The sequence below is a fragment of the Zophobas morio genome, unplaced genomic scaffold (assembly GCF_036711695.1).
Source record: "Zophobas morio isolate AGI-343-1 ecotype UQ-CSIRO unplaced genomic scaffold, CSIRO_AGI_Zmor_V1 ptg000893l, whole genome shotgun sequence".
Classification (NCBI taxonomy): Eukaryota; Metazoa; Arthropoda; class Insecta; order Coleoptera; family Tenebrionidae; genus Zophobas; species Zophobas morio.
The window spans coordinates 44,818-68,713 of record NW_026972995.1 but is presented as its reverse complement, the minus strand read 5'-3'; the positions used below and the strand labels follow the sequence as shown (position 1 = coordinate 68,713).

The 23,896-nt window shown below is 33.3% G+C and overlaps 1 protein-coding gene and 1 long non-coding RNA gene across 2 annotated transcripts; both read right to left on the bottom strand.

Moving 5' to 3' along the window:
• Positions 1 to 1,415: 1,415 nt before the first annotated feature.
• Positions 1,416 to 2,828, bottom strand: LOC135122122 (uncharacterized). Its single transcript, XM_064046347.1, has one exon. It carries the CDS (start codon positions 2,826 to 2,828, stop codon positions 1,416 to 1,418), a length of 1,413 nt encoding a protein of 470 aa, XP_063902417.1.
• An 11,654-nt stretch (positions 2,829 to 14,482) lies between these two features.
• On the bottom strand, positions 14,483 to 14,894 carry LOC135122117 (uncharacterized). The gene is made up of 3 exons (XR_010279244.1): positions 14,750 to 14,894; positions 14,610 to 14,701; positions 14,483 to 14,557 (listed from the first exon to the last, which is right to left on the bottom strand). It is a non-coding gene; the product is annotated as an uncharacterized LOC135122117 (long non-coding RNA).
• Between the last annotated feature and the right edge of the window lie 9,002 nt (positions 14,895 to 23,896).

Here is a 23,896-nt window from a genome sequence, read left to right as displayed (position 1 = left end):
TCTGACTGAATACTGTATTACTAGAGGAATAGCCCTTACTCATATGTATGAACTAAGATACAGTATAAAATACATAATATGACTTGCAATCATACACCTTTGTTAGATGCAAATTAGGAGTACCACGCAAAGTATTTCCATACTCATAACCAGTTAAAGCATATATTAATATTTCCTGCTTGGAAATTGAATATTGTTATATTAATACATACTGCTTACGTTAAAAAATATTTTATTATTATTTGTAACTACAAATGTAAAACGTAGCTACGCATCTTTATAGATGGTTTTTTATGACAACATTTATATTCGGTTTTTCTGTGTTCTACAATTAGCTTAGAGGCAGGGCCACCCACAGAAATAGCTACGTCATCAACTTCAGTACGTCTGAAATACGTGAGCAATGCACACAACCCGTCTTAATTTTTATCTAAAGCATTCATGTCTAGTGTAGGATCCTCTACAAGCCAGTGGATTACCATGTTCTCCATTTTCTGGCTAAATATGGCTATCCTTGTTATTTGGTTGTACATAGATATGGGCGGTTACCTGGCCTTCACATATAGGTAACTCTGAGTTATTTGTGACACACACCTTTACAGTAGAACCAGAGCTAGTTGGGATTGTTTTTTTTCAGTTATCATTTTCGTGGGTCTATAATTTGCAACCTGAACAGATTAACAGCTCGGCATCTATAGTAGTGTTATAGTTTCATACCTTTATCTAACAGACCTTTGAAACATTGCAGGTGGAATACGCCAAGTTCATTATGAACAGTTGATTTATCGTATAAGTCAGCTGGATAGTGGTTTTTGTAAGCTCCAGTCTACCCGATTCAAAATTTTTTGAAAATGCAACATAATCTTGAATTAAGAGGAATCTAAAAAAGCTAGGAACGTGAGTTGTCTATTGGCAATGTTAGCAATCCTGTTTAGTTGTTGATAGGCTATTTGGTTGTGCCCACTTTGCAGGCAGACTAACACCTGTGTAATTTTTTGTCTCATTTATACTGAATGAACATACCTTATTTGGAATTGCAGTTTTTTTTTGTTCTCCAAAAATTCTCATAGTCCATTAGCCAAATTATTTTTTTCAGAGTACTCAATATTATTTACAAACATGTCAGCCGCTACTCTAGATTCAACTGCTCTTACTGCTGCTTGATAAGCTGGCTTGCTAGTCGCAATGCTATATTCGAACCACCCTAAGGAAGTAAATATTATTTTTAGTATTACAACAAAATGTTCGTGACGGTGGGTACAGAGTATATCCGTGCCCCGTTACTGCTGTAACGGAGCGGAGCAACCTAAACAATATTATTTATTGACATGCTTTATTAATTTTTTTTAACTTTTTTTCAATTTGTTAAAATATATACTTAACTATTTTTACTTAAATAATTGTTTTCACATATGTTACAGTGTAAATTGGCTGTAGGTTTCTAAAATAATATTCAAAAACAATTCTGGAGTTATATTATCTAGATCGCATCCACTTATTAGCTTAAGCAGATTTCCAGAGAACCCAGACACCATAACACCTTTTTCTGTAGCAGTTATTGGGATTGATGAACTATCACGCAAATTCCAAAATACAATCCGAGGTAAGATATACCCATGTTCTGCAAACTTCATTTTTGCCACTTCAATGTTGGTATGTTCTGGTTCTGACGCTACATCAAATTCCATATCTGTAAAGATGAAGAGTGTTTTTGGAATCTGTTCTTGAGTTAAATTTTGGGCGACACAAACATCAAGTATCAAGGTAAAGACAGCATCAATATTTGTGCTATAACCCCAAGGCATTTGTTGCAACTCTTGAATTCGTTGAGATAATGACCACTCGGGGTTCACCTTGAAAATTTGCGGTACTGTATCGAATGTTATACAGCAATAAGACCATGGAGGATTGATAAGTTCCATTGTTAGAAGAGTAAGCCCAATGGCAGCATTTATAGGGGCCCCACTCATAGAACCCGAGACATCACAAACTGCTATAGCCTGGTTAAAATTTGCATTTTTGAAATCGGAGACTAGATTCTCCCACTGCTTTTCTATTAGCTTCACAAGCGTATCATCTGTAGAATATTTCAAACTTGACACAAATTCATATGGTTTAATTACTGATCCATGGGCTTTTGTTTCCTTGCTATTCACAAAACCTGTGAATCGTTCTGTGTCGTGTTTTAAAAATGAACTTTTATGCAGCGACATACTCTTAGATGGTACATGTTCATAGCGTACTTCCGACCAGAGCGGGATCACACTTTCTACTATATGATTGCACTTACGCATTTTTTTGATTGTTTCAAAATATTGCCGCCTATTTAGATGCGTTTGTGTTATCAGGCATTTTCCGTCAGGGTGCACAATGTTGTTAAGGTCTGCTAAATTGTTTGCAATGGTCGTACATATTAGTGTATACTTGTCGTGATGTTTCTGTAGAGATGGCCCCCACTTGCAAGCAAGCCCAATAGGAGAATTTCTTTCCGTATTGAGAGATTCTTCATATAAATCATCAGCAAATAATTTTGCTATTGCATTATGAAGCATGCGGTATTTGATATTAGTCAGATATACGAACTTGGCGTATGCTATCCGATGTTCGCGCATAACATACTTATTTACTATATCCTTATGCTTCAAGCCATAATGCTGCTTCAGTAAGTAGTCATATTCTCGTTTCTCTTTATAGTACCGGTTAAAGGGATAATAACACTTGCCCCTATTATTATTTTTAGGTTTATATTCCCTAAGTCGAGCTCTACACAAACTAAGATTCTCTTCATATACCAAGTGAGCTGGTAAATGTCCATTGAATGCGGTCATCATCAGCAAATGCAGTAAATCTTTCCAGCAGCCAATATTAACAAACTTTTTCAAATTAGCACTTAGTGTACTAAACATATTATCGTACAACCAATATAGAGAGTATAGATATGCAGTCTTTATGGATTTGCCATGTCGTACATCTCCTAAATTTGCGATAAGTTTTAGTGTTGTTAAAGGGTCATACTCCCAAGATTGTGTTAAAAGGGATTCTACTTTGCCACGATCAGTACTTTCAACAATTTGAAAAAGAAAATCCAAACATGGGTTTTCCGATGTCGAATAGGTTTTTGCGCCCTTTTCTGTAAGTGCAATAAGTCTAAGTCCTTCGACAAATTTATCTTTTTCTGCAATTGGTGTTTTCTTTTTAAATACTACTTCAGTGATTTTTTCATCTGAACCATTAAACGGCAAAGTATAATCTGCAACTGTATGGCTATGACAAGTTGGTCGAAGATATGGTAACTTTATATCAACTTTATTATCGCATTCAGCACAAGTATTAATGGCATCTACTTGCAGTGGTAGCTTTTCAAGTAAATTGCTTACATAGTTATGACATGACATAATTTCCCGTTCTGAATAACCTTATAAGTGTTTCCAAGTAACTAGTATACAATATTTTATTTTAAAATTGTTAACAGGCACGTTGGTCTGCAGGACGGCGCTTCAGAAAAACTTGAAAAAATTTTTTTTGTAGCCTTTCTTGAAACCAGTTTTAAAGCTACACAGGAAAAGCATACACATGTGATTAGTCAGTTACCACATTCTGCATGGCTACCCAAAAATTTTATGATGTAATAAGAATTATAAGTTCGTTTGAAGGCATCATGATAGTTGTGTCCACTACAAGCCAGTCATGACGTGAGTGTTATATATTCTAACATATAATAAAACTCCCCACTATCTAGAACCATAAGCGGGGTATACTACTTCCACAACCGCTAGAACCATCGCTACTATCCTTTGTATTATTAAATGGGATACATCCTCGTTTATATCTAACCAGGCTTCAATCTATGTTCTCTTTAAATTTTCTAGTGTAAACACAGTCTGTAATTTTTTATCACTTAATACATCCCCATCTCCCTTGTTTTTATCTCTATTACTAAATCTATATTAAGTCTAAGGGTACAGAATTCGCTTCAGTCAATACAAGTACCACACATTTCGGTAAACTCAGAAATAAAATTATCAGATATTAATGGTTGCCAAATTAATACTAAATCTATAGCTAGCTTATTAAAAAATTCTCTACGAATTTTTGCTTAATTCTTCTTTGTAGGAAATCATAACCTCACATCTTTTATCTGTCATATCTTTCATAAATCCTTCGCTTAGAGTGTGAAATGCACCAACATACCATTTAATTTACTTTATCCTTATAATTAACGATAATGGTTGGTGATAGAACTCGGCGCTCATATATGCATTACCTGAAGTTCCCAGTGGCAGTAGTATCCAATATAGGCACGCTACAAACTTTAAAATTTTCAAATTTTTTTTTTACATGCATGGACAGGTCTGGATCAGCCGTTGTTTTTTTTTAAATTCGTGTATAACCTGTTTCACTCATGCCCTGATGTTGAAAATTTTATTTCCACCACATGATTGGTATGCTGTTATGAAATATATTGCTTAGTAGTCGATATTTTAATATCCTCTGCCCAGTCAACGTGATTTATAAATTTGTTCACATACGCTCAAGTGCTGAAAATTGCATATTTTATCCCAACCGACAAGTTGTTTAGTTTATGGTTCTGTATGCATGGCTCATTCAATCTTTAATGCCGTGATTTATGATTTCAGTTAACTTTATGTTTGAATCTTAAATAAAATGCTTCTGAAAATTTTGGTTACAGAAAATATTGCCTTATGTAACGTTGGATTTCTAACACTCAGCCTTTTACATTCCCATGTAATGTACAAACCAGCAGTTCTTTAAACTTTCATATAAAATTCATATATTGTTTTCTACAACAAGTCGGTATAGTCCAATGAACACAATATTTATTACAATCAGTGAATATATCACTTTTGCTGTAATAGCATCAAGTATATCAATTAATTCCATATTTTCTCTGTGTAATTAATATATAAAAAGTGGTTAGTCAAAAAGAATTATACAATCGTCTTCCTCACGGTTGTTAGTCATAAACTTTTATATCTTTTTCAGATTGTTGCGTTATTGAGCCATATGGCCCTCATATACGGAGTTAATATACCCCATATTTTTTATTTTTATAGAGCCACTCACTCGTATCAGATCCTGGTATTTCAGTTGCTCATCCGTTGATCGTGCTCATGGTTTGTAAAATATTTAGAATACACACCGTACATATCACAAGGATTGTAATTATACTTACGTGTGGAAAGATATCCCGTTATCTTGTCAAAAGTTCCCTTTGCTAACCTTGTATGCAATCATCATTTATTTACACTTTAAAAAGTAGCCACGCTGTTTGCCTTCGTTATTCCTTCCTTCAATTATCCAACGTTGTATTGCCTCCTCATATATGCTCCAAGAAGGGATCCTGATTTTTTTTTTAATGAGTCATCCGTATTGTGGCAACACTTTCCTTGTACACTGTTACTAATTTATGTTTGAAATCCAAATAATAAGTCGCAAAAATTGTAATCCTTAGCGCTCTATTAATTTCTAACTTAGAAAGGACAATTTCTTCCATAGTTCTGAAGAAATGGCTATTAATTAGAATACATTAGATTTATTACTGAATGCCATATTAACTATTCTAGTAATACTAGTAGTGTCAATTTTTATAAATGGTGCTAGTAGAGTCAATGTCTTTAGCAATTCTATATCTAAGTAAGGCGTTTCATGTAGAGCTGTTTCAAGTGTGTCCTTTGGAAGTTGCATCAATAGTGCAGCATTTCTTCTGGCTCCATTTCTGGTATATGCAAACAGGCTGCCTTCTGTATGCTATATACTGGATAATACATGCCAAATATGGGTAACTTGTTATATCACAACAATGGTCTAACAAATACTTGAGTGCCATGTATAACAGAGCTAACTTTGCGTTTTGTGTTTTTAATCAGATACAGACATTGTTAGCATTTTTAGATATTTTTCTCGATGATCGTTACCGCATTTACAAAATCCTATGTTTAGATTATTAGCGTTGAATGCCCGACTCAGGATATAAGAATGTTTGAGCCTTTTATAGGAAGTGGAGACCTTTATATTTTGAAGATGTCGGAAAATAAAAAATTAATATGACCTGAGAAGATGAGACGTCAGGGATCTGCACACAGAATTATAATAGTTAAGTTATAAAGTTGATTATTCCAAGTTATTAGAAAAAACTCCCTAAATGGGCTTACCAGTAGCCTAGTCAGACTGCACAAGAGAATAGAGAAGAAGAAATATAGAACTCTTGACCTTTTTACTTTAGAAAAATCTTAAAAAAATATATTTGTTAGATGTCCGCTGTAATACACCTGGAGATACTTACGAAAAATTTTGACTTTTTGGTAAATATGAACTTTAAAAGGTGGATGTTGATATAAATAAAAAGTACATTTTGTAAGAAAGTTAGAAACCATTTTTACTTTTTACATTTCTTAAAGGTTAGAGGCTTTATTAATTTCTAACCCGGAGTTGAGCTTTACCGTGAAAATGAAAGTAAACTTTTTTACCCGTATGCCTGACATTATGGTTTAGTGTCGATTTGTGTATTTTTTTTAATTAAAAAAATACTAAAAAATACTATCTTATTTCCTTTTTGTCGCAAAGAATCTAGATTTATAGTATTTTTATAAAAACATGTTAGTTTTAAACAAGGGTGAGAGAACTGGAAACTACAAAAACTGAGCTAGCAGTTCAAACAGTAAAAAATATATTTGGCAAAAGATCGTCTCTAACGCTCATGGCTAAGCTTAAAGAACTGTGCAACATCACAAAATTAAAAATACATATATACTACAATATAGAAACGGGCTAGACTACCTTGCAGCAATGGTGCACGAACAATGTACAATACTGGAAATAGCCCCCTAACCTGCCAAAATTTAAGGACCTCCTTTTAAAGATAGCATTAATCTACTGGAGCGGGAATAGGTACAAATATAACATAATATCCTTAGAGCAACACACTACAGTAACAACAGGAAATAATAGATTATGACTATGCACTAAACCCCTTGCTACACGCTGAAAGCAGGCACAGCTTAAACAGTTGGGTACACTACCCTCAGAAAAATGTGGCACAAACACAACTGGAATGCACTGACATCAATACTACTAAACAAGGCGCCCAAGGGCCCTCACTGCATGCTATAAAATGCAGTGGTTACCACGATGCACAGCAATTGCGGTTATAAAACAATACAGTGCGTTATCTGTCACAAAATAATAGGCCCATAGAAAAGGCATGCATGTGTTAAAGATGTAACAACATACAATATCAGCAATATTGCGAAAATAAGAATTCGCAATGCACCTATTGTCATGAAATCGGGAACATGGAAGTGGCTTGCAAAATTCAAGCTAGAGCCCAAAGAAACCACAGCACTTCTTCAAACTGATGTAAGGCTAGCTATCTTCTCACTATGATTTTAGATAAATCCGCCTACCCGTACATAATCCAAAATTAAGCGCTAATATATGAGATAGATAACGAAAATAGTACAATCAATACTATTACAGGGAAAGACTTACACGAAAAGGACTGGAGTTTAGCAGCATTGGACCAAGGTAAAGCTATATATGATATAAACTTCAAGCAAAACCTCTTGCCAGTGGCAAATTTAACGAAGGCGGCTTCACAACTACCTTCAGGCACCAAACAGTCAAAATCAAGCTTAGAACTGGAGACACCAAAGCGAAAAAGGCGATGAGAACCGACCTCAATACAAACATTCCGTCAGCGTATGTAATCAACCACTAACTAATGACCAAAAGAAAACCGGCAGGCTTGGAAAGCACGAAATTCATGCCTCTTAAGCATTGTAAATACGGACATCCTAATTACAAACAGCTAAAGCACAAAATGCCTGGAATTCAGCCCTTTAAAAACCAAGAATGCGAAGTGTGCATCTCCCCCGAAAAAAAGAGGTCAATGAACACAAAAGAAATCCACAAAATGAGAATAACCGAGAAATTACATGTAGATGAAAGATCTCAATTAGGACACAACTATGCAACCATTACAATCGCGGCAAGATCAAAGAAAATCTTCACAAAGTTCATCATACATTAAGACCAAGTAAAAAACCAGCTCTATGAATGGTTCAGCCCACACAACCGTCTCATCATGAACAGGGGGCTTAACAAAAAGACTTTACCTTCAGTTACGGAATAAATACGATTGGATCACAGTACAGAATTCATTGTACCAACTAACAAGTAAAATTGGAGTAAACATCCACCACACCGAAAGACTATCATCAATCATGATGAGTGAGAGAAATCCAGACCTTGTGCAACATGACAAGAACACTGCTCAAGCATTCAAAAATATGCTCGAATACTGGGACGAAGCAATGACAGCGCAGTTTTTCTCACGAATAGTTCCCTCACATCAATGAGCGCCTAACTCCTTGTGAAATCTTCGGGATAAAAGAGTATGAGACATTAAGCAGTAGAAATTACTCGAATTTGAGGCCCTCATACACCGCACCATAGAAGGAGGTAATGCTTTCAATGCCGCCCAACTGCGCAGTAGACGGATATATTATATTAAATCATAGCACACTTGTAGAATTATCAAATCAAGAGTGATAGTTTGCCTGGAATACACCCATTCATTAAAAGGGAAAAAAAATATGACGGAATTAACGGGCATCATACAACCAACAGACAATACTATAACTTTGGCCATCAGTCGTGCTCACAACATCTAAACAATGTTATTCTAGAGTGCTCCTGAACAGGCCACACAGCCCACAAGCTAAAACTTAATCAACGAAAAGAAAGGAGAAACATAGTAAGACAAAGGGCAGGCAGAGAGTAATACGTACAATTTGGATTTATACGATTCTAAAACACCAAAATTTTGCATATCGCACACTGAACCGTTCATCATATCTTCCCGCTAAAAAAAATTAAAAATTAAAAAAATGAACACAAATTTTTTTTTTTAAGATTACTGAGCCCCAAAGTCTTGTTTCCCTGCACATGATCAGAGCGAAGTTGGGAGATTAACTCGGTACCATCGTAGCCGCAGGTTATCATCATTAATTGCATAGCTTGATGGTTGGGGAGTTTATATATACATGTAATATTCAACCGCTAAAAAAATTAATCTGAAATTGTAATCATAAAAAATATTAAAGTGGGAAAACCTGCCGCAGTGCTCGAGCAAACGCTTTGATAGTAAAAAACTCCTTTCCGCTGGAAGCCACCGCCAGCCGGCCGATCACCGTGCTCATAACCATCTCACTATGGTCCCCCAGTGGACAACACGTGGATCCGCACTAGTAAGTGTACTTACTGACACTAAACAAACAAAATAGTACAAAAAATAGTTATAGTAATTTAAAAAAGCTAAAAATATACTTGGGTATGCTTAAAAGTAATAATGATAATAATAATGACGATAATGACTTCTGAAAGAACCACAGAGAGCGTAACGAAGGGAACGTTCAGGCTCATCTAACATTTGTTTGGTGGTTCCACGAATGACAATGGTACAGGTAGCTCCCAATTGGACGAGGAAAAAATGGTTAAAACTATCTTCGCCAATCATAATTTCTTCAATGGGGACGTATGTGACCAGTTTGAGTGTTACTTAAATAGTAATTATTATTAATTTTATTATTATTATTATTATTATTATTATTATTATTATTATTATTATTATTATTATTATTATTATTATTATTATCAGTATTATTATTATTATTATTATTATTATTATTATTAAAGATAATAAGATTCAGGACGAATCAAAGTCGAGCAAATCTCACCGCCTGTTTTTAACGCCACTCTTTCAAGCCCTACAAATATTATACAAAATGGAAGAAAAGAAGAGAATAACCCAGAAAATAAAAGAATAACCCAGAAAATATGCTGAGAAAAAACTTCAAAGTTAGCATGCTCGAGCCATGCAGCCCGCTTCACCAAAAAGTTGTCCCGGATAGATTAACTAGAGCGAATATAAAATAAATTTTAATGATTTTCTATTTATTCCTATTGATGTACATAAATTTTACTTGGATGTTTAAAAAGGTTTTTATTTTTCTTGTTATTAAAATTTTATTAAAAATTTATTTCTAACTTTTGGGTTATAACTGTTATTAAAGTTCTACAAAAAATTTACTTGTAAAAGTTTGTTTCCAACTTCTAAATGTTAATTACTTGATAGAAGATTTTAAAACGTTCGTAAATCATAATTTGTATTAAAAATTTTTTATTTAAAAAAATCATATTTCAATGCTTTTTATATTAACATTGTTATTCACTTACAAAAGCAACTGCTTTCTTTATAAAGAACTACAACAGGACAGAGAAAAATATATAAATATAATGCAAAGCAAAAGTACTTTGTTATAATATTTTTACGCTCTTTATAATTAAAATATAATAATTTTATATTAATAAAAAAATATCAAAAAAATGAAATAAAAAACAAAAATTCTAAGTGTTCTTAAGGGGCTGGCATCTATGTATTCCTTAAACGGTTACGTGTAGAGTTTAACTTAGCCTCTTGGCACGTTAGTGATTGTATGGAGCATTTCGAGATGAATGTTGAGAAGGCTGGCTTTTCCTGTTGTGAAACGTCAGTTCTTCTCGAAAAGGTTGTATCGAATGCTCTAAATGTCTCTAATAGTTTTTCTCTTCTGATGGTAATTTTTTGTTTTATACGGTTGTTTTTTGAGATAGTACTGAAAGAATTTCTTTTAAAAGGGGGTAGTAATGTCCATTTCCTCTCTCGTCAGATTCGAAGTGTGCTGTTTTGAATTCGAAGAGAGTTTGAATTTCCGATACTTCCTCGGGATATAATTAAAGTTCCTCTTAGATGTATGACTGAAAATTGGTAGACTATTTAAATTTCCTGATGAAAAATTTTTAGAAGGTTTTAAGAACATTTCTTAAGAAGAGATCATATACCGCACTCTTTAAAACAGCTCCTGAAAATAAAAATTTTAAAGGTGTTAAGTTTATTTCAGTTGCATACCTAAAAGGAGCTACTATATATGAAGAAAGAAAAAATTGTATAAAGTAGTCAAGATGCTTGAGGCGAGGTCTAAAAGGGCTGTTAAATGGGATTTTGAAGAAATGCTGGGTTTGTTGTAAATTCTTCTTAAGCATAATGAAAAATATAGTATATTTAAAGCAGTTGCCAATGACTTAGCTACAACTTCTTTATTTGCTTATCCAATGTTAATTTAAAAGATGCTAGCAGGAGGATAGAAGCTACTAGTTGTCTAAAATCTAAAGTATTAGATCTCACCATACCACTCACGCATATTTTGGGCTTGGTAGATTAATTTACAGATCCACAGCAATGGATGCAGGCTTTCTAAAGCAGAGGTAAGGAACAAGAGTTTGCCGAACACTTCACTTTTCTGAAACAAATATTCGTAGTGAATTACCTCAATCTAGCAGTTGCTTGGAAAGGATGAATTCACCCGGTGATGCCTTGAGGAAACGCGCTACCGGTTTGCAGTAAACCTATGCCACGTGTGGCGCGACTGGATCAATACCAAAGGTATCCAAGACTGCGTCAGATAAGGAACCCTTGGACATTTTTGGGGATTATTAGTGTGCTGACAAACTTATTTATATTGAAAAAGTTCAATATTTGACGCTTTAGATATCCCGCATATACCAGTGTCCCGTCTTGCAGGAATTAGGCAACCTCCTTAGAATTTTGTTGATATTTCAATAGAAAGGATTGATAACATTACCGTGGATAAACAAAATGAAACGTTTAAACACGGCACACGAGGTTGTGGGGACATATAAAGTGGATTATTGTAAGTTTTTGAAATTAGCTCCAGATAGGGTCCCATTGGCAATCTAGTTAGACTACGTAAATAGAGAGATACAAAATTTCTACCTCTCTTACTTTAGGAAAATCTTTTAATACATTGTTTGATGCCTGTCGCAGGTCACCTGTAGATTTATAGAGAAATTTTTAGATGTTGGCCTTTTAAGAATGTTGTTTATAAAATTAAAAAATATTTTTTGGTGGGAGAGTCAATTTTTTTACTAAAATTTTTTTTCTAATGGTTAATGGACTTTGTTTATTTTTGGTCTGGGTTAAAGTTAAACTGTGATAGTAAATCGGAATTTTGAATGCCTTAGCTTTAGGGCTCATTAGTACATCTTTTTTACTTAAAATAGATGTTATCTCTACCTTTTATTCATTTTACAATCTACGTTATCAGATATATATTTTATATATACTTCACACTATAAAATCTTGTAAGCTAGCTTTTGCGACCAAGTGAACCGTTTTACATACTTTTGTTGGTATATCTATAAGTAGTAGCACAAATATTTTACTTATTGACTACATTACATTTTCTTTGAATTACTTTTTTTCTTAGCACTTCAAGGGTCCTTGCTATTTAGTACTCTTTACCCTTTAACTTTATTATACTTCCGTCGAGGCTCTTATATTTATCTGTTTTATTGGAGCACTTGTACCTAAATAGTTTGTCGTACAAATTCTATATTTTGCATGTGTAATAAAAGCAAAAAAATAACTGACGTTACCTTTCAAATTTATATATAATTGTTAAAATTAAGTATTGTTTGCATATTTCTAACCCCAAAAAAAATTATGTTTTTTATAACATCTAATATTAAGTTCAAATTACTTAGTATACAAAACATTATGTTAAATAAATAAAGACTTAAGCTAAAACTTCGAGAATTCAAGTGAAAATATAGGTGTTAGTGTAGCTTACAATATACAATTGTTTCCTTAAAGTGTAGTACACCTAAAGGACTAAGAAACTAGAGTTCCTTCCAAACCTCAAAGAATAATTCACTCAGGTTATTGTAACCAGATCTTTGTAAACCTATAACCAAGATTAAATAATTTACCTAATTCTAACTTACACTATTAAAAAATTAAAAAAGGGATATAAAAAACTTTAATTTTTGTATATAACTAAGGATACCTTAAAGAAGTTCAGCTTTATAATTTTTAATATTAGCTTTATTGGGTAAAAATGATGTTTTTATTACTTTCAAAAGAGAATTGTAAATATAGTTTAAAATCTAATATTATATAAATAGATTTAAAGTTTCGCTACCTATAAAAATATTTTTTTGATAATGAGACCTGTCATCAACTTTATCCGCAGAGGTTGGCTAAAAAGCCATGGGGAGGGAGGTTTTCACGATGATATTTTTGGTAAACTTTTAAACCCTCAAAATTCCTACAATAACCCACCCTACCCTAGGGAGACCTGAAAAAAAACCCCGTTATCGTCCCTGCTGAGGTTCTGAAATTTGTTAATGATTCCACAACCAGAACGACTTCTTATTTTAGAAGAACATTGTCAACCCTCAACAAAAGTGAAGGTAGTTGAAATACAATACCACCTTTTTTAACAAAAATTATAAAGTCCAAATCGCCTCTTAATAAAGCGCAATAAATATTAAGCGTTTTTAAAATTACTAATTTAAAAAATAAAGTATACTGTGAGTAATTTAGTCTAAATAAAATGCAAGACAACTAAGCGCAAAAATTTAATTTATCTAAATCTCCTTAGAGTAGCCATAATATATACGTTTAAATCAGAGACTCTTAAGCATTGTAAATGAAAGCCTAAATAAATACAATGCCTTAAAACCATTTTGCTTAACTTTGTTTTTCGTCTTGTTATAGAGTATACTAAGGCTAGTTAACCGTTACCATAAATAAAAATTATAGCAGTAAACAATAGACCAAAAACAGTTAAATAAATATCCCAAGCTTTAGGCTTAATAAAATTATATTCTAAATATTGATGACAAAAACTGTTCTAGCATAATGAAAACTATTGTCCTTGCACTAAAAAAAAAAAATTCAAGTATTATAAAAGGCTTCAATAAACAATTATAAGCTAGTTAATAAAACTGTCATGCTTAAAATGGCATTATCACTGGTAGTGGGAATAAAGCGTAGATATATATACACCCAAGGTAGAATAAATGCATAAATATATTTATTAGACAAATTATATATAATATTAATTTAGCTGACCCGCTCTACCAAAATATGCACGCTCCACGCGGGAAGCAAAGAGCAGAAAAATTATCCCCTCCTACGTTTAATAACCATGAGCAAGCTAATTAAAGGACACATGTGGCTAACAGTACCGAAAAAAGTGAGCTCCTTCAAGTTATTGAGCCAAAACAGTATCAACAAGTAAGTAATATTTAATGTTTAATTTATTTCGAATCAATAAAAATTAAATTTATGTTAACTTAATTTTTAAATGAAAACCAAACTTTCATTCAGTAACCAATAAATCTACGCAACTTAACAACTTAAGTCAATATGTTCCACTTTGCCATTTTTGAGTTTTAATAACTTCAATTGCGCTGAGGAACGCGAAATTTTAGAAGTAAGTTTTTTTATATGCCAACTAGAGCGAGATTCATCTTCCCTAATAATACATGTAGCAATTAGAACTATATCTTTAAGTAAATTTAAAAAACTAAGAAACCAGTTTGTATCCCAAACTACGTCGGAAAGTTTAATAAGTTTCGCTTTTGTAGTTTCAGGATAAATACTTTGCAACATTGATATAGTGGGAACTTCCTTGAAACAATTTAAATTTACTAATATGTATTTAAAAAATTAAAATATTAACTTCTACGCCCCCGTCCACCAGTACGTTTCCTTCACTAACATTGAGAAAACCCACAATAGCAAGTGTGGATAACCTCCACAAAGCAAATGTATCTAAAAAAAAATTTATTTATATAAAATTAAACTTAAGTAGACTATTACTCCAAGGAGAAGTAAGTCCGGTGAGGACAGTTTCCCCAGCACAAAACTTGTGCCCAGATAAAGCAACTCCTACGACGAAGGAGTCCTTAGTCATGTGCCCTAAGACTTTTAAAAAAGAACGGAATGGAACAAAAACCTAACACAGAAGAAGTAAAATAAAGTAAAACTATTTATTAGAGATTTACTTCTAAAGAACAAAAGAGCAAGTAATCAACTTTACGAGTTTGAGCATAGTTTACGCTTATGTTCAATGGGGTAATGAAATTTCCCCAAAAATGAAGCTGGATAAAAAGAATAACATAAATTCTTTACAAATCTAACTTTAAAAGATAGACTTGTAAGACCGCTATACTAAAGTTTTCCCAACTTATATAAAAGAGTGAAATTACTTGTAAAATATTTATACCTATCGCTGGATTTTCTATTTTATAGTCATTTAGGCAACTTTCTACACAACGATATAAATCATAGCCTTTGGAAACGTCAACCTAAGAAAAAATTTTAATTAGAGGTAAACATATCACAATAACCGACAAACATCTTATGCTAACACAAAATAAGCCAGATTTCGTTATTGCGGTGATACCGTTCAAAAATTTTTTAATTTTTAACGTTGTAATATGCTCATCGAAATTATTTAAATAAGAATAGTGCAGTCGGGTGCAAAAATATATAGTTTTTAAAGAAACCGTGGTAGCAAACTCCCTCATCAATTTTATATTATACCATTAATTTTTCGGACATGTTACCAAATAGTTTCCGTGAGCAAGTAACTGTGTCCATGTGGTGCGTTTATAAGGTGATTGGCGGACTCCAAACCTATGTTCTTTTACTAAAGGGCATGTCTTTAAATTTGAGAAAGCAACAATTTTTTAGTTAGGGCAAAACGTTCATTAGTAATTACCCTCATCCTCACTCAGTTTTAAAACTGGATTTGGTTCTCTTCTCCTACTTTACGTCTTACTATATTAAATGAAGCATTTTCTTTATTTAGATCAGAATAATCTGATAGACTTTTTTTATAAATCCCATAATTTAATAGAAAATGAACGAAGAAGCAATGAAGAGAAGTCATGAAGACTTTACTTATCTTCTAGGGTTTGGTTAACTTTTTTCCTCAACTTTTTTGGGTTAAAATTCTCAGAATTTTAATTTTTAATTGTCAATACATGCTCTTAGTACGAGTATTATAATATATATTAACTATAGCGCCTACGTCAATGATATGGAAGCAGGAAAGAGGCGGAAATAGATTTATAGAATTGCTACACTCCTGTAGCTCGTGCTTATATATATATATATATACTAGGTAATGGTAATACTTAGTAGAGTGTATATTACATATAGTATACTATAGTCTATAGTAACAAGCATTAGTATATATGCATATATGCATATAACTAGTGCAAGTATACTACGAATATAGCATACAGTATATGCACTATACTCACTTACTAGTTTTTTCGAACCACGCTACTACTAGTAAGCTATTGTACTAGACTAACGTCTAAAGTAAACTAGATAGTACCAAAGCAGTCAGTCATGGCACAAGCCTATGCTACCGAGCGCTTTCGCATGGAGTTAGTAGCTAAAGGGAGCAGTACTCATGCAACTTAGTTGTTTCAGTTAACATATATAGCATTATAAGCAACGTACACAGCTCACCTTTTGCTTTCAGTGAGGATTACTCCGAATGGTGACTCTAATATACGCCGCTCCAGAACGTGAATTACTTTCGTCCAACAGGTCACTAGGCTCGTATGCTGTGCAAAACTCTTAGTTTCCATACCAGTACTTGATTTAAGCATAAGATTCCTTCAAGTTTGAGATAATGCAACAATCTACCTGATGCAGGGAATGTAGCACTTGCCAAATGAACCTGTCTGCTGCGGGATTTTTATCAAGTTTAAGAGTATATCTTTCGATATGTGTCTCCACAGTAGCCTGCAGCTTCCATTTATTTATCATGAGCAGGGTAACCATATTCATGACCAAACGTTTGACCTTTCACTGAATAGATTTAGAAAACCGAATGAACAAATTGCTAAACGCACAGCTAATCGCTTCGGTGTAAGTGGTTTTCGTCTGGGCCAGCGAAAGCATTCAATCAAAGAGGGTTACTAACAACCGCAAGATCATATTTAGTGTAGTACCACAGACTACTCCTTCTGAGGATGGCACCCGTCAGTCAACCTTGGCTGTTTCTAACTACCGGCAGGCCGTCGAACTAACCGACGCAGAAGCCGCGCATATATAGGTCCGATCTTTTTCGGACTCTTGTAAGATAACACAACTTAAAACGGCACAGTAATATCAAATTTCGTTAAAGTATCTACACAAATTGACGAACGTCTCAAAATATGATTAACGATCCAAGGCACAAATGCGCCTGATGCTGCCATCCAAAGAAAAGTGAGATAGAAGACGCGGTTTACAAGCATTTTTACGCTAATCAGAAATAACATTAAAACGCATCATTTAGTTTTTAAAACAGTCGTTATTGGCTATAATTTTAAGGAGACACTAAACTCCTCATGCGCGCCTGCGTCTTTAACAATACATAAATAAAAGTTTCATGTTAATAATTTTTTTATATTCAACTTTTAAGGGTCAACGCATTTGAGATTATTTTTAATTTAAAAAAAAGAGGTTTTGAGTAGCAACTTTGTTTTTAACTTCTACAACCCCAAATAATTATATTTTAATAATATTATTGAAAATTTATAAATTTAATAGGGAGTGGTTTTGTAAATTTGTCCGCCATCTTGCAATTGGAAGGTACGTGTTTAGTAGACACTTTCTAACTTAATGGTAAGCCATGTTAATGTGTCTAGTAAAGAGGTTGACTACTTTTTATGAAGTTCTGGTTTCTACTTTTTAAAGAGGCTATGAAATAAGTAAGATTTGTAAAATTAAAAAATTGTCTAAAACAGTCGGAAATTACTTACTGTAGTCATAAACAACCGAAAATATGCAAAAATTACTATGTTAATAATAATATACTCAAACTTTTTTGTTGTGTACAGTTTTAATCCGAATATTGGAAAGACCTTACAACAGTTTTTTTTACTAAATTCTAACAAAACAGTTATTAACTTGTTATAGGTTTTAAAGTAAATTTTCTTACTTTGGCTAAAGCATGAGAATAGCATTTAGATATTAGTAAAATAAAAAGACGTTACAAAGAGGCTACAGGCTTTTTGGAAATGTTTAACTAATTTTTCTTTAAGGTTATAAGATTCACCTTTACCTAGACAGATAAAGTTATTACCTAACACTTTATGTATAAAAAAGAAGGGTATTCGAAATTGTATTAGCAAAAGATTTGACGTTTATAATAAATATGTAATATATAATGTAATATAAAGCATTTGCAGGCAGACCTTATTTAACTAGTTTTAATTATTACTGTTCGCTCATCTTGAAATTTTTTTTTATCATAGGCATACGACCTGTTTTCATTATTTAGAATTTTAAAGATTGGAATACTTCACTTATAACTATAAAGTTTTTGAGTCTATGTATACTTTTCGTCTTTTGTGTTAATGTTTTTTATATTATTTTTTTTCTTAATAGATTGCTTGTTCTAATAGGTTTTTGTGTTTTCGTCTGAAAAGTTTTGAGTAAAAATGTGTTCTAGAGCGAGAGGGAATACGATTAATTTTGTACTTGTCCCTTTTTAATTCTTGTCTAGCATTACGATACGAAATTTCTACGCGTTGAAGTCGTTTTCTGCTTGCATTCAGATTCACAGGACAATTTGAAAAAAATTATTATCTATGCTGGACTTTAACTGCACAGAATTTCATGATAACATATAGTTTAATTAGATATTACAATAGAAAAATTAAGGGATTCTATAGAATACTTTTAAAAGGCTTTTCACGACAAAAATTTCTTTTGTATATACTATAAAGCAAACCATCTCCTGTTACATACTTTTGTTAATCCACTTCATGATATCTTTTAACAATTAAACGTTATTCCAATGAGTATTTCCGCTGCTCCAGTTTTAACTATATATTTGAAGTTATATTACTTTACTCTATGTAAAATATTGTATTAAATTTAGGTTACATTTCTCATATGATTAAAAGATTAATAAAGTTCATTTTTCTGACTTTACCAAATATATGTCGGAATGTACCAAACTAAACCGAACAGTGGGGAATTATTAGAACAATTTTACATCCTTAATTGATTTATTTATATGCATAGAAAGATATAAATGTTTATAAGAGAATGAAAGGGTACGCATTTTAAATTATAATTAACCTCTAACAGTGCGCATCTTCCTACTACTATAAAAAACTTATTGCGACTATGGATGGAATGATGTCCTTTTCTTTCGCAAATATTTTAATACTGCGGGTATCTATCACAGCTTCCGCTACTCTGCCATTGCAGGATAGTAAACTTATGAGCCGATAGTCTTTTATGAAGTTTCATGGTTTTTTTAATTTGGAAATAAAAAAAACCTCTGCTAACTTTCAACGATTTGGAAAGTAAGATATAGTAACATCGAATTATAAAAGTCCGATTACATAAGTTAAAGGAAGCAGATTTCCGTCGCCTAAGAAGAAAACGGTTCAGTATGCAATACAGCTAGTATATCAATGCCGATATGAATAATAAGGAAACCATGATCACGATCCCGGCCAAATGCCCCACAAAAATTTATCTTTATTACAAAGGCCTTCAGCCGTGCCAAGGCTGGTAAAGAAATTCCCCTAGGTTGAAGGGGTTCGATTCCTTCTGGCATAATAACGTTCGATGTACTTTTTGAGTATTTTATTCACTAAAGTCAAATGAATAAACAATTTAGGGGTAGTGATTCTCCTTACAAGCTCTATAGACCTACTTTAAAGACTTTTGACTGTTAGCTATAGAACAGAGCTTTTGTCCAGTGTTGTACACTCTTTAGTAGAGTGTGGCAAGAGTAAGCGCCTTTACCCTAGGCTACTATTCATAAAGTGACCGAAAAAGATCGGCACTATGGTCAACCTCAACAATTCTGTTTGAGTTAGCTCCACCGAACATCATGAAGTTGAGCTACCTCCTACTTGGACACGATCTGTCACTCTAAATTACCATCCTTACAACCATAGAGGTTGTTAATGAGTGTTCTATCTTCTCCTAGTATTAATGCTAAGGAAAAATCGACCCTAGCGTCGACATCCACCTTGACGGAGCCTTATAGTAGAACCAACCTGTAGTAATATCTTCATCCGTCCCACAAAGTCGGTTAATGGACGCATTAAGACGATTGCTGTCGTAACTGTGTCAGTTACTAATTAAATAAAAAGGATTAGCTACTAATACAGACTTGTCAGCTTAGTTTTACCTATTCAACCAAAAGTGCTGATGGGTTCTATCTTAAGAACCTCGCCACAGTCGAGTACATTGTTTGGCCCCCTGTTGAGAAATGTGGTCTCTAAGAAGTCTATTAAATTGTAACTAACTGTGAGCAGTACAAGTTAAGCTCTAGTATAACTAAACGTTTTAAAAGTCGATTGCCTAGTAAGCCCCTCAAATAAGTTTACTGCATTATATTATAAAAGTAGTCTGTCAAATGTTAGCTCCTTTACTTGGAGGTCCTCTAAACTCGTATAGAATGTAATTTCTACTGTTATTGTACAAGGAAGGAGCGTTGTAGTATTGGGTTAGGGCTAGGTTAGGTTAACCCAATTCATTCAGTCACAACTAATTATGTTAGTGCCAAGATAGAACCTCTCACAATGTTATATAAGAAAGATAAAAATAAGAGGCTTAATGAATTGCTTTATTCCGCATCTAAGAACAGCTTGGGACAAGTAAAGTTGTTTACACGCATAGTTAAAGTAAATAAAAGCGAAGCCACGCAAAATATAAAATTTTCTGGAGGCTTATAAGCTTAAATAAACTTTTATTTGACGAAGCGGTACCAGTAAATTAATTTCTGGGCAGTTAGGCTCCAAGTAGCAACTGTGAAAAATTGTTTTTTTTACCATTCTTAGCGTTATAGGTTTAATTTTTAATTGGTCTTACTAATTTGCTCACTTCTTTATGTAGTTTTTAACACTTCTGTTTTCAGGAGTTCAAAATTACAATTTATTTACTAATGAAATTTTTTTGTTTAGGTTGTTATTTCGTGAGAAATGTCAACATTATTATTTCAACAGTAATTTGACTTAAAAAGGTAATACCAATTTAAAACTTTTATAATAATGATAAATGCGATTAATATTTTTATTCAGTAGCTAAATCCTCGTCAGGGGCTTTGCTTCCATTAGGTGGGTTCATGGCTTCCATGACCGGCTTCATAATTTCAAGCACCGCTCTAAAGTTTTCGGCACGTTCAACCGCACCGTATGCTTTACCTCTGTGGGTGCCTTTAGAGTATATAATAATTATAATAATAAAGATAATTGGTAATTAGTCACTACATACCGCTTTTGAATATTCTTGATACAGTATAAATGAAGCTTGTATCATCAATATTTCTTTGATTAACCCACTTAATAAGTTCTTCCTTGTAATTCCATTCATCTTCCCGTGAAAAATAGAGTAAAGTAAAAGCTAATTTCATTTTTTTTATGTTTTGTAAGTTTACCTTTATGATATTCCTGCACTGTTGTTATGTAGTGAAACAATCCTGTTACCCACTTTAACTGTGGATCTCCAGACTCGTTGCAGATATTGCTGGGCTCCCGGCAAAAGTCATAATCGGGATACTATATATATTATAATATTACGCTCAAAAAATTTAGTTAAGATGATTGTTAGACCAAAGCTGTGCGCCCTTCATCTTTTGCGCGTTTGCCTAAATAGTAGTTTAATTTTCCAAAGTGACAGACGCCTCCCGTAAGAAGTACACCTACTTTAGAACTTAAAAACCTTTTACTTATACTACTTTCACATATAACCTCTCCCCCACCAACAGCAGCCTTGAACATTTGTTTTCCTAGTGGGCCCTAAACAGCCGTCTTCCCTACAGCCTTATAAATGGAAATTTATTGAACCAAAAATACATAGCAATGGTAATGTAGTAATCATTAGGGTAGGAGTGGGAGGTGATAGTAGACTAATAACCTCTCCCGTAGTAGAGCCAACTTCCGCTCTGTATACCGTCATAATCTCTACAGTAACCACCATCTTTAACGTATTTATAGTAAGCAGAATCAGTAGAATTAATTGGTTTTCTATAGCCCCAAGATCCTAGTAAAGAGTAAATAATATACTCATACATCTAAGTGCGTTAGGTATCATCAATAAAGACCTTTATGAGGGCAATCTTTTTTAGCATTTTCCCATCTCGGCGCCTTGGGTAATACCTCCAGGGGCGCGCAGAAAAAAGGAGGAGGCGCTCCATACCAGAGAGCATGGGAAGTTCCTCTTTGCTGCATGCTACTATCAACCTCACACGCCATTGGCTTCTTTCCTGCAATGTAAAACCATGCGTGAAACTTTTTTTATAAAAGGTCTGCGTCTGCTGATTAACCCGTTTTGATGGACTGGCGATCTTCTTCTTGAGTGCAAGTCTGTTCTTCGTATAACTCATTGTACTGCCCACAAGCAGCTGCCGCGGGGTATTTTGCTATGCCTTTAAAGTATTACGAGTGTTACAAAAAAAAATTGCTCATGAACCAGAAACTTTACCAGCTTTCCTTGCCAAAGTGTGATGTACTTCATTTAATTCATCACAGGTGTTATGCCATATGCCCTCTTGCATGGCTTGTGCAAGAAATGCAGCAATATTTACCATCCCATAAACGTGATCTGTCCCTCCTATTACAAAAAGCAAGAATGGATGGTTATGACTGTGCAAGCTCGGGAGTATTATCTTATACTTTTACCATTCCATAACTTATACTCCAAGTTATTACTCAATAAAGCTCTAGAGGCCTTCACCATGTCGTTCCACTTATAAAAAGTTGACCTGGTAGTCTTTCCATCGGGTAGGATATATCTGTGCCCATGCGAATAGTAAATCTAAAACTTTTTCAATTTTTATGTACTGTATACCTAAACAAATAAGAGCCGTAGCATGCAGCTAATGCCCTTAAAAGATTTTTAGATAATGGATCATCTATTTAAATATAGTTAATAAAAAATTCACCAAGCATTACTCACCGGCAACACAGAGTAGATAATTTAAGTATTAATAAATTACTAATATATAGTCTTAAACAAGGGATATATATAATAAAGTAACTTCATTGATATTTCTGGCCGAAATAAAAAGTTTTTAAACCTGGATATATATTGTTGAGCTCCTATTAATAATTATCTCTTGGTTTTTTAAAGATTTCTACATGGGATATGCGTAGGATACTTGTTTTTGCATAATTACATATTGCAGTCAATTGCTTTAGCAAAGTTTTCAAACTGCTTCTCTTACAAGTTTTGCTAAAATTACCTTTTCTCTTGCACTAAAAAGGGTTAACTTGTAAACTTCTTAAGAGCTGCCTGTAGACCTAAGTGTTTTACTTATTTGTATATGCTATCAATGTATTAATCATAACGCGTTTCCTTCACAAGACTAATTTTCTTTAGGATTATGCACACAGAAACATAAATTAAGAACCTTCCTCTTCTAATGTGATGCTGTCATCCTCTAATAATAAAAATACAAAAACATATACGGGTATTATGAAAGTCAACACTTAATTATTGCAACCAATTAGATTACCTCTATTATTATCATGGTCTTCGTTGTTTTTTTCAGTAACAGTTAATATCTCACTAGTATTAGCTGTAATATATTTAAAAAAGAAGTATAAACACAATCGCCTTCATTGAACTTGAGAAGGAATTTTTATAACCGTTTTTGGTTTCATCCAATATAGAGTCGATAGCTCCTTCAGTAAATAAGATGTAATCAAGAAAAAATTTAATTCGGAAGAAGAGAGAAGCAGAGAATGAGGGGTAGAGGGAAGCAACTAGCTAGCTCGTGATCTCTTAAAGCTTAGCATGAATAGAAATTTTAAATATTCAAACTTTTCACTTCTCTAAGCTATAATGCTAACTTTTTAAAATCATCATTTATATAAAGTTTTCATTTTAATAATAATAATGAATTTTTAAGAGTTTAAGAGGTTATCTCCTCCTCTCCACTTCCATCTCATTAAAAATAAACTACTCTTACTGTGTCTACTCATTTTAGTG

Coding starts and splice junctions, on each gene's coding strand:
- LOC135122122 (XM_064046347.1), bottom strand. CDS start 2,828: ATGACCGCATTCAATGGACATTTACCAGCTCACTTGGTATATGAAGAG.